At 44.7% G+C, this 12,596-nt stretch overlaps 1 protein-coding gene across 2 annotated transcripts in view; it reads right to left on the reverse strand.

The window, feature by feature from the left end:
- Positions 1–9,575: 9,575 nt before the first annotated feature.
- poc1b (POC1 centriolar protein B) overlaps positions 9,576–12,596 on the reverse strand; it is a 67,014-nt gene continuing 63,993 nt past the window's right edge. For both annotated transcript variants that reach the window (XM_041837038.2, XM_041837037.2), the window contains exons 11-12: positions 10,701–10,955; positions 9,576–10,504 (exon numbers count right to left, since the gene is read on the reverse strand). In XM_041837038.2, coding sequence (XP_041692972.1) covers positions 10,331–10,504; positions 10,701–10,955 — 429 coding nt within the window. In that variant the 3' untranslated portion in view covers positions 9,576–10,330. The remainder of the gene's footprint in view (positions 10,505–10,700; positions 10,956–12,596) is intronic.

The raw sequence follows: 12,596 nt of genomic DNA on the forward strand, positions 1-12,596 counted from the left end.
CGTACAATGCTGTGTACTACTCCCTTCACAGAACTGCGCAAACTGGCTCTAACCAGAATAGAAATTGGAGTGGGAGGCCCCGGTGCACAACTGAGCAAGAGGACAAATACATTAGTGTCTCTAGTTTGAGAAACAGACACCTCACAGGTCCTCAACTGGCAGCTTCATTAAATAGTACCCACAAAAAACCAGTCTCAACGTCAACAGTGAAGAGGCGACTCCGGGATGCTGACCTTCCAGGCAGAGTTGCAAAGAAAAAGCCATATCTCAGACTGGCCAATAAAAATAAAAGATTAACATGGGTAGTCTGAGATATAGCTTTTTCTTTGCAACTCTGCCTAGAAGGTCAGACATAACGTGCCATTGGAACACAGGACTGATGGTTGCTGATAATGGGCCTCTGTACACCTATGTAGATATTCTATTAAAAATCAGCCGTTTCCAGCTACAATAGCCATTTACAACATTAACAATGTCTACACTGTATTTCTGATCAATTTGATGTTATTTTAATGGAGAAACAAATTGCTTTTCTTTTGAAAAAAAAAGAAAATTCCTAAGTGACCCCAAACTTTTGAACGATAGTGTATATATATTAAATTAACAAAATCTGGAAAAAGTGAAGGGGTCTGAATACTTTCCGAATGCACTGTGTGTGTGTGTGTGTGTATATATATATATTATATATACAGTGGGGAGAACAAGTATTTGATACACTGCCGATGTTGCAGGTTTTCCTACTTACAAAGCATGTAGAAGTCTGTAATTTTTATCATAGGTACACTTCAACTGTGAGAGACGGAATCTAAAACAAAAATCCAGAAAATCACATTGTATGATTTTTAAGTAATTAATTTGCATTTTATTGCATGACATAAGTATTTGATACATCAGAAAAGCAGAACTTAATATTTGGTACAGAAACCTTTGTTTGCAATTACAGAGATCATACGTTTCCTGTAGGTCTTGACCAGGTTTGCACACACTGCAGCAGGGATTTTGGCCCACTCCTCCATACAGACCTTCTCCAGATCCTTCAGGTTTCGGGGCTGTCGCTGGGCGGACTTTCAGCTCCCTCCAAAGATTTTCAATTGGGTTCAGGTCTGGAGACTGGCTAGGCCACTCCAGGACCATGAGATGCTTCTTACGGAGCCACTCCTTAGTTGCCCTGGCTGTGTGTTTCGGGTCGTTGTCATGCTGGAAGACCCAGCCACGACCCATCTTCAATGCTCTTACTGAGGGAAGGAGGTTGTTGGTCAAGATCTCGCGATACATGGCCCCATCCATCCTCCCCTCAATACGGTGCAGTCGTCCTGTCCCCTTTGCAGAAAAGCATCCCCAAAGAATGATGTTTCCACCTCCATGTTTCACAGTTGGGATGGTGTTCTTGGGGTTGTACTCATCCTTCTTCTTCCTCCAAACACGGCGAGTGGAGTTTAGACCAAAAAGCTCTATTTTTGTCTCATCAGACCACATTACCTTCTCCCATTACTCCTCTGGATCATCCAGATGGTCATTGGCAAACTTCAGACGGGCCTGGACATGCGCTGGCTTGAGCAGGGGGACCTTGCGTGCGCTGCAGGATTTTAATCCATGACGGCGTAGTGTGTTACTAATGGTTTTCTTTGAGACTGTGGTCCCAGCTCTCTTCAGGTCATTGACCAGGTCCTGCCGTGTAGTTCTGGGCTGATCCCTCACCTTCCTCATGATCATTGATGCCCCACGGGGTGAGATCTTGCATGGAGCCCCAGACCGAGGGTGATTGACCGTCATCTTGAACTTCTTCCATTTTCTAATAATTGCGCCAACAGTTGTTGCCTTCTCACCAAGCTGCTTGCCTATTGTCCTGTAGCCCATCCCAGCCTTGTGCAGGTCTACAATTTTATATCTGATGTCCTTACACAGCTCTCTGGTCTTGGCCATTGTGGAGAGGTTGGAGTCTGTTTGATTGAGTGTGTGGACAGGTGTCTTTTATACAGGTAACGAGTTCAAACAGGTGCAGGTAATACAGGTAATCAGTGGAGAACAGGAGGGCTATTTAAAGAAAAACGAACAGGTCTGTGAGAGCCGGAATTCTTACTGGTTGGTAGGTGATCAAATACTTATGTCATGCAATAAAATGCAAATTAATTACTTAAAAATCATACCATGTGATTTTCTGGATTTTAGATTCCGTCTCTCACAGTTGAAGTGTACCTATGATAAAAATTACAGACCTCTACATGCTTTGTAAGTAGGAAAACCTGCAAAATCGGCAGTGTATCAAATACTTGTTCTCCCCACTGTATATATATAAAAAGAAACGTCCTCTCACTGTCAACTGCGTTTATTTTCAGCAAACTTAACATGTGTAAACATTTGTATGAACATAACAAGATTCAACAACTGAGAAATAAACTGAACAAGTTCCACAGACATGTGACTAACAGAAATTGAAAAATGTGTCCCTGAACAAAGGGGGGGTCAAAATCAAAAGTAACAGTCAGTATCTGGTGTAGCCACCAGCTGCATTAAGTACTGCAGTGCATCTCCTCCTCATGGACAGCACCAGATTTGCCAGCTCTTGCTGTGAGATGTTACCCTTCCACCAAGGCACCTGCAAGTTCCCAGACATTTCTGGGGGGAATGGGCCTAGCCCTCACCCTCCGATCCAAAAGGTCCCAGACATGCTCAATGGGATTGAAATCCGGGCTCTTCGCTGGCTATGGCAGAACACTGACATTCCTGTCTTGCAGGAAATCACGCACAAAACGAGCTGTATGGCTGGTGGAATTGTCATGCTGGAGTGTCATGTCAGGATGAGCCTGCAGGAAGGGTACCACATTAGGGAGGAGGATGTCTTCCCTGTAACGCACAGCGTTGAGATTGCCTGCAATGACAACAAGCTCAGTCCGATGATGCTGTGACACACCGCCCCAGACCATGACGGACCCTCCACCTCAAAATCGATCCCACTCCAGATTACAGGCCTCGGTGTAACGCTCATTTCTTCGACGATAAACGCGAATCCGACCATCACCCCTGGTGAGACAAAACCACGACTCGTCAGTGAAGAGCACCTTTTGCCAGTCCTGTCTGGTCCAGCGACGGTGGGTTTGTGCCCATAGGCGACGTTGTTGCCGGTGATGTCTGGTGAGGACCTGCCTTACAACAGGCCTACAAGTCCTCAGTCCAGCCTCTCTCAGCCTACTGCAGACAGTCTGAGCACTGATGGAGAGATTGTGCGTTCCTGGTGTAACTCGGGCAGTTGTTGTTGCCATCCTGTACCTGTCCCGCAGGTGTGATGTTTGGATGTACTGATCCTGTGCAGGTGTTGTTACACGTGGTCTGCCACTGCGAGGACAATCAGCTGTCCGTCCTGTCTCCCTGTAGCGCTGTCTTAGGCATCTCACAGTACGGACATTGCAATTTATTGCCCTGGCCACATCTGCAGTCCTCATGCCTCCTTGCAGCATGCCAAAGGCACGTTCACGCAGATGAGCAGGGACCCTGGGCATATTTCTTTTGGTGTTTTTCAGAGTCAGTAGAAAGGCCTCTTTAGTGTCCTAAGTTTTCACAACTGTGACCTTAATTGCCTACCGTCTGTAAGCTGTTAGTGTCTTAACGACCGTTCCACAGGTGCATGTTCATTAATTGTTTATGGTTCATTGAACAAGCAAGGGAAACAGTTTAAACCCTTTACAATGAAGATCTGTGAAGTTATTTGGATTTTTACGAATTATCTTTGAAAGACAGGGTCCTAAAAAAGGGACGTTTCTTTTTTTGCTGAGTATATATATATATATATATATATATATATATATATATATATATATATATATATATATATATATATACAACCAAAATATATGGGGGATTGGAAATTATGCAGACAACTACACTTATAGAAGCCACAATCTGCAATATTAAAGACTGATCTATCCCTAAAATATTGTTACTTTTTTGGGAAAGCCTGGCTTCCCTTGGCATCCATGAATACATGCCACAGAGTGAGAGAAAGACAGAGAACAGATCTTCTAAACAGGTAAAGTAGTGTACTGGAACGGAGTGGAGCGACAGAGACAGGCAGGATATGTGGTCCACCAGAGTTGACCTCTGACCCATATGGAGCGCGGCCACGGCCCTGGACCAATCACATGCCAGGAAGGTGGGAAGTCTACTGCTTCCTTATCACAGGGTTGGGGACGGAGTGTTCCACTAAACGGAAACAGCAAAAAAACACAGATAGCCATGCTACCAATAAGGATGGAAGCCCAAGAGGCTTCATGAGAAAAGGGTTTGTTGTGGAGGTGGGGCATTTCTGGGAACTGGGGAAAAGTGCAGATGTTGACCGTAGTAATAGTTATGATAGTCACTAGGACAAAAACAAGGTGGTAGGGTTGAATAATAATATACCAGTAATAATATGCTACATTATTGCAATACAATACACATGTACACATGCTGTGCTATCACAAGTCGTAGGTTACATGAAAAGTGCAATACTGTTAATACCGTGTGTTAGTGTGGGATTTCAGTGATTTTATGTAAATCGTGAAGCTCATCTGCATTTCCTGCGGCGTAGGAAAATTCTCAGCAACAAAAGAGTGATTAAATTATGATCCTACATCTGTAAGTAATGCTGTTCTGAACATACTGTAGATTGGCTTATTCTATTTTCCTACTGACTCAAACAACCCCCATGGTTTCAGTGGGCCTAAATAGCTCTTTGCTCTGTCTCGTACTGTTCAAGGTAATTACAGAATTCAAAAACTAAGGACATGACCTTACTTTCCCTGTAAAACAGGAAGGAAACACTTTACAATTGTTCTGTCCAAAATGGCACCCTATTCACTATATAGTGCACTACTTTTGAGCAGGGCTCTGGTCAAAACTAGTGCACTATATAGGGAATAGGGTACAATTTTGGACATACTAAATAACATTCCTTTTCAGTTCCTGCTGGCGCAAATGGACCTCTACAAGATCCTCGACTGTTACAGAAATGTTAACAGTAGACACTTGACTTCACATTACATGGACATTATTCCAGGCAGGGTCAGTAAAGAGCAAACCTTATGCAACCTTACCAAGTAGGCCTACAAATGCACCATCTTAATTTGACCCTGCTTCTCACAGCATGAAAATAATCCTGCAGCAACAGGAAATGTGAATTATTATGTGTATTATAATTAATGTGGGTTGATATATTTTTCATCAGGGCAAATCAAAATCAGACATTTTAAAGTGGAAATTACAAACTTTAGAATCCTTTTCAAATATTACAATTTGTATTTCCTGCTACGCAGGGAAATTCTCTGCGACAACAGAGTGATCTGTATGTAAGAAACGACAGGCATTCATGTAGTATTTACCACAATTCGGTTTTCTAAGAAAACACTGACTAAATGTAGGTCATATGTGATAAGCACTGCATAGCTAAACATGCTTTTAAGCCTATTTCAGGGCAATTGCAGTCATTATTCTGGAATCTACCAGTATGTGTCAATGGCCTACATGTATGTAATGTAAAGTTTAGTCACACAGAACTTGTTGAGAGAAGCTTGAACAAAGACCCTCGGATTGGTTCATGCAACCTGATCAAGAGGAAGTAGGCTATGGCTTCATGTTCATCTCCCTCGCTCCTCTCTCTATATCCCCTCAAATAGAAAAAAAGGAACAAGAAAAACAACTCAGGGATCAAATGACAAACAGATCATGCAAGAGCGGAGGTCCCTTTGAACCTCTCTCTGCGGAAGTCAGCTTTTTCCCCCTCTCTCTCCATCTCTTATCCCCCCTTCCCTCCCTCCCTGTACCGGAGATGGGCTTTCAACACACAAAGCCCTGGAAAAACAGGCAATGAGTGCCTGAGCCCTGGCCTTGTCTGTAGAGCAGAGGTGTCACGACACTTTGTGGATCCTGTCTACACCAGGCAGTCACTGTCTCTCTGAGCCTATCCCAGGTCTCTGTACTAACAGGGTTGCATCAATAAGATTAGCCAGCAAACGTTGATCATTGATCATGCCCACACTCATTCACAGAAAGCTGAAATTGAATGTAAGTTACTGAGCGTGTATAGTCAGTTTAACTATTTCAAGCAATACTTTCTTATGTAGTTGTGAATCTCTGGGAGTTATGTTGTGCTGTGATCAACAAACTCTGCATCCAACAACCTTCCTTCCCTCCCTCATCTTCTTCCCTGAACAACTGAGATACTGGATCATAAGTATTATTTTGCTTACTTAGCTACACTCTTAGAAAAAAAAGAAGGTTATCTAGAACCTAAAAGGGTTCTTCGGCTGTCCCCACAGGAGAATACTTTTTGGTTCCAGGTAGAATCATTTTGGTTCCAGGTAGAACCGTATTGGGTTCCATGTAGAACCCTTTCCCCAGAGGGTTCTACATGTAACCCAAAAGAGTTCTACCTGGAACCAAAAACGGTTCTACCTGGAACCAATAACGGTTCTCCTATGGGGACAGCCAAATAACTATTTTAGAACCTGTGTAGTAGCTACACAGCTCAACGTCTATAGTAGAAGACAAAGAGCTGTCCATATTTGGGACGCACCCTCTGACCACTATACTGTATGTGTCTGTGCAGGGCAGAAGGTAGAGCATTTTTTATTTTTTACAGAATGTAAAAAAAACGGAACAAACAGTAAGCTAACAGTATGCAGGTGTGTCACGGTTAACCTATCCTTTCTGCCTATTTGAACAGGTGTCACTCTGAGTGTGTGTGTGTGTGCTTTAATGTGTAGTAAGAGTAACTGGGGATATGAACGGCTCCTACGGAGTATAGGACAGAGGCCTTCCCTTGTTGTAATCTGATAAGCGTGGGTGCCCCTCCTCTCCTCTTCTATACCTCCACTCCTGTCGTTCCACTCCCTCCTTTGTACCGGTCCATGTTTATCTGCTCATCCCCTGAAGGAGGTTAGAGGGAATTTCCTAAAAGATAATCCCTCTGCTTTTTAGCGCCTGCCAATCAGGAGACGGAAAGGAGGAGGAGGTAATGATAACCATTCTCCTCTCCTGTCTCTGTGTGTCTGAGAGGGAATGTCTTTACCATGTGTGACCCCAAGTGATCCTTTCTGCCTGGCTTGCGCCACACACACACACACTTGTTTTTCTATCCTTGTGGGGACCTAAAACTGATTTTCATTCAAAATACTATTTTCCCTAACTCTAAACCTTAAGCTTAAAATTGAGAATTTTCCTTGTTTTACTATCCTTGTGGGGACTTCAGGTCCCCACGAGAATAGAAGAGCTAGACCACACACACACGTACCTGCATGTTACACACACACACACACACACACACCCTTGTAACATGCATTCTAATAGTCAACAAGAACATCTGTCTCAAAGAGAACCCTCACCATCAACACCACAAAGCCCCGCCAACAGGAAGTCATTAATGGGAAGTTATGGGCTTACACTGCTAATAACACACACACACACGGGTGGGAGTGTGTTTTTTTGGCTACAGTAAAATGTTGAGGGGAAGTAAGGATTGGCAGAAATTCTCTATAAAGTTCTCCAACTGAAATGCAGCCAAATCGGTGCACATGCTGAGGTGGAAGTGGGACAAAACACCAGTGTGTGTGTGTGTGTGTGTGTGTGTGTGTGTGTGTGTGTGTGTGTGTGTGTGTGTGTGTGTGTGTGTGTGTGTGTGAGTGAGTGAGTGAGTGAGTGAGTGAGTGAGTGAGTGAGTGAGTGAGAGAGAGAGAGAGAAAGAGAGAAAGAAAGAAAGAAAGAAAGAGGGAAAGCATGTAGTAGCTTCCTGACTAAACGTTGCATGAAACCCCAAATCCTCCCCAAAACCCCAAAACATGTCCCCAGTCCTCTCTCTAAGGGCTGCACCACTTTATGTAAAAGGGAGGGGGAACCAGAGAAACGAGGAAGGATGTGGTACGGAGAGCAAACAGGACCCAGCCCAGAGCACCCCTTTGTGTGGCTTTTTACAGCTTCCGCACCCGCCGGCCTCGGTCACACTGGAAACGTCAACAAGACGACTCCGTCTTCACATAGGAACTGACATTAAAAACATACACCCCTTCACTTTTTCCACATTTTGTTACGTTACAAACGTATTCTAAAATGGATTAAATAAAACATTTCTCATCAATCTACACACAATACCCCATAATGACAAAGGTTGTTAGAACTTTTTGCTCACTAAAAATACAATACTAATATAGAAATACCTTATTTACATAAGTATTCAGACCCTTTGCTATGAGACTCAAAATTGAGCTCCGGTGCATCCCGTTTCCATCGATCATCCTTTAGATGTTTCTACAACTTGATTGGAGTCCACCTGTGGTAAATTCATTGATTGGACATGATTTGGAAAGGCACACACCTGTCTATATAAGGTCCCACAGTTGGCATGTCAGAGCAAAAACCAAGCCATGAGGTCGAAGGAATTGTCCGTAGAGCTCCAAGACAGGATTGTGTCGAGGCACAGATCTGGGGAAGGGTACCAGTGGCCTCCATCATTCCTAAATGGAAGAAGTTTGGAACCACCAAGACTCTTCCTAGAGCTGGCTGCCCAGCCAAACTGAGCAATCGGGGGAGAAGGGCCTTGGTCAGGGAGGTGACGAAGAACCCGATGGTCACTCCAGAGTTCCTCTGTGGAGATGGGAGAACCTTCCAGAAAGACAACCATCTCTGCAGCACTCCACCAATCAGGCCTTTATGGTAGAGTGGCCAGACGGAAGCCACGCCTCAGTAAAAGGCACATGACAGCCCACTTGGAGTTTGCCTAAAGGCACCTGAAGGACTCTCAAACCATGAGAAACAAGTTTTTCTGGTCTGATGAAACCAAGATTGAACTCTTTGGTCTGAATGCCAAGCTTCACGTCCGGAGGAAACCTGGCACCATCCCTACGGTGAAGCATGGTGGTGGCAGCATCATGCTGTGGGGATGTTTCTCAGCGGCAGGTACTGGGAGACTAGTCAGGATCGAGGGAAAGATGAACGGAGCAAAGTACAGCGAGATCCTTGATGAAAACCTGCTCCGGAGCTCTCAGGACCTCAGACTGGGGCGAAGGTTCACCTTCCAACAGGACAACATAATATTTCAGTTTTTTATTTTTAATAAATTTGCAAAAATGTCTAAAAAGCTGTTTTTGCTTTGTCATTGTGGTGTATTGTGTGTAAATTGATGAGGGATGTTTTTTTTTTTTTTAATCAGGTTTAAAATATGGCTGTAATGTAACAAAATGTGGAAAAAGTGAAGGGGTCTGAATACTTAACGAATGCCCTGTAGATAGATATGGAGATGAACACACATTTATTGTATATGTATTTATAAAGCGAGGTCCGCCCCAGTGCTATCCACATCTTTGACTGTCACTGGAAACGTCAACAAGATGTCTCTTGCTTCACAGAGGAACTGACACGGAATGTATACTTGTAGATTCTGCTGCTACTGCTTGCTATTTGAGGTCTAGGCAAGGTTACGGTAAAGCACTGGAAAAGCCCATATTCCGGCTCAAAGGACCATGAAACAGAGCGAGTCTTGGATACTTGTGGGCTTTTATAGAGCAACTGCTGATGTAAAAATGACGTAAATGACACATATGGAGACATGCCAGTGCAATATGCTCAATTTATTTTCATAAACGTAGTTCATAGTATGAAAGGGAACGCATGAGAAAATATGCCGTACACATACAACAGTGGGGTTACATGGTCACACGCACACAGGCGCTTAATCAACACATGACATAATGCATAGATTCTACTAATAAAAGCTAGTACAAGCACACATAGCGAGAGGGAGAGAGGCGTGAGGTGGCCTGTCCAGGAGCAGGGCTCAGGAGACCAGAGGAATGCCCTGCCTGGCCCACTCTGCTCCCTTCACTGTCCAAACAGCAGACAGACAGACAGACAGACAGACAGACAGACAGACAGACAGACAGACAGACATACAGGCTGTTTTCATAGCTGCAGCTGTGCTGTCTTGTCCTCCACTCCACTTCATCAACCTTTCATTACGGAGGGGCCTCACAAAGATTTTCCAAACGCACACACACACAAACAGATGAACATACGCGCACACCGGTATATGTACACAAACTCACCCCAGTCCATTTAAGTGTCCCAGACACACTGTGCTGTAGGATTGAATAATCTTTAGTCTTTAAAGGAGTGGAGAGATAGAGGGAGGATTTGATTAAGTCAATGACCCCTGAGAAAGACCACCAAGGTGGAGGTTAAGGACCCCCAGATTCCCTGCCCCTCCCCAAACACACACACACTGGACCAAGTTACAAGTCAAAGGGGGGTGTGTGTGTGTGTGTGTGTCTGTGTGTGTGTGTGTCTGTGGAGAGGGAGGTGGGTGACCTTAGGCTGAGGCGACAGGGGATCCGCTCTCCCCCTCCCTCTCTTCCTCCCCACTTTCTCTTCTTCTGTCCTTCTCCTCCCCTCGCACCTGCAGCAGGATCTGACTCTGGTTGAATAAACACTCCTTCAGTTTGTCCTCCGTCAGGGTGAGACGTTCTTCCAACACAGACACAGTCTATGGGGCGGGAGGGGATCACACACACACCAGTTTTAGTCTAAAACGCTTTCACAACAATGTCAACATCACTTATAACTTCTGTCTACGTCTAACTCTGTGCAGGGGAAGTATTTTACGGTTGCCAGATTGGGTTAAGAGGTAGTGTTTTAGCCAGGGCTGCCAGATTTGGATTAAGAATTAAAGGGGGACTGACCTGAGTGAGGACGTCAAGCTGCTGGACGATGCATTGCAGGGTGCTGCTGAAGTTCATGGGGAGGCCTGAGCGCACCTCCAGAGGGGACGTCATCTCCTGTTCCCCCTCCTCCTCCACTTCCCTCCTTCCTCCTATCCGCCCAGACTGGGACCCTGATGTCGAACCCTGTCCACTACCGTGGCAGTCTTCATTGGGGTTGAGGCTGGTACTGGCAACCTGCTGTGCTGGCAACCCGTTTGCATGGCCGTTGACAGCCTTGAAAGAAAGAGGGGAGGGGGAATGGAACAGCTGACCAAGTTTGATTGATTTTGGAGTGAACGCTAACTTTAAGGACCTCACAACTGAAGTTTATGTGTAAGCATGGCAACTTCTAACTAACTATCTTAATGTTTTACTTGGTGCGGGGTTTCCTGACCTGAATAGGTCCTCACAATTGGCAATCCTTTGGCTTTGATATTATTGTGTTTAACTGAAGGTCTGTGGTTCCGTAGACGTCATTTGAGGGGGATTTTAACCAGGTAGAGACTAGTTTTATGAGACCACTGAATCTAGCTGTCTTAATCAACAACCCATTGACAACACGTAGAGCAGGGATCATCAACTAGAGATTCAGCCGCGGGCCGATTTCCTTCGTGAGTGGATGGTCAGGGGGCCGGAAAATAATTACTAATAATTTGTAGACTGCAAATCTACTGCAAGAAGCTCAAACATACATATTATTTGAATAAAACATAACCATTTCAAACCTTGCTTACATTTGTATACGATCATATAGATTAGGAACACCTGGTCTTTCCGTGACAGACTGACCAGGTGAAAGCTACGATCCCTTATTGATGTCACTTGTTAAATCCACTTCAATCAGTGTAGATGAAGGGGGTGAATGGGTGAATGAGCAAGACAAAATATTGAAGTGCCTTTGAACAGGGTTTGGTAGTAGGTGCCAGGCGCCCAGTTTGAGTGTGTCAAGAACTGCAACACTGCTGGGTTTTTCACGCTCAACAGTTTCCCGTGTGTATCAAGAATGGTCCACCACTCAAAGGACATCCAGCCAACTTGACACAACTGTGCATTGGCATCAACATGGGCCAGAATCTCAGCCTCAATTTGCCCTGACAAATTGAGGCTGTTCTGAGGGCAGAAGGGGGTGCACCTCAATATTAGGAAGGTGTTCCTAATGTTTTGTACACTCAGATATATATATATATATATATATATATATATATATATATATATATTATGCAGGGAATACATTGGAACAGATTTCCAAAATAAAAATTACTTGGAACGGATTTGCTGGTGTTTTTACAGTCTATTATTTCCCAAAAAAAATTAAAAATACAAACGATTACAACGTAACTCTTTGCTCAGAAAACTTGGGGGGCCAAATAAAATCACCCGTGGGTTGCCAGTTGGGAGGCCCTGACGGGCTGCCAGTTGGGAAGCCCTGACATAGAGGAAGTGGTTACAACCATAATGCTAATGACAAAATATGGCAAATGTATTTGTTCATGAATGCTATAAGCTGTAAGCCTAGCCAGTCTCCCTACCTCTCTCTTCCTCTCTCCCGCTCTACCTCCCTACCTCTCTACCTCCCTCCCACTCTACCTCCCTACCTCTCTCTTCCTGTCTCCCTCTCTACCTCTCTCTACCTCCCTACTTCCCTTCCTCTCTCTACCTCCCTACCTCTACCTCCCTACCTCTCTCTACCTCCCTAACTCTCTCTCTACCTCCCTACCTCCCTCTCTCTCCCTCTCTACCTCCCTACCCCTCTCTACCTCTCTCCCTCTCTTCCTCTCTCCCTCTACCTCTCTCTACCTCCCTACCTCTCTCTACCTCCCTACCTCTCTCTACCTCCCTACCTCTCTCCCTCTCTCTACCTCCCTCCCTCTCTAC

This window comes from Coregonus clupeaformis, chromosome 19 (assembly GCF_020615455.1).
Source record: "Coregonus clupeaformis isolate EN_2021a chromosome 19, ASM2061545v1, whole genome shotgun sequence".
NCBI classification, from domain to species: Eukaryota; Metazoa; Chordata; class Actinopteri; order Salmoniformes; family Salmonidae; genus Coregonus; species Coregonus clupeaformis.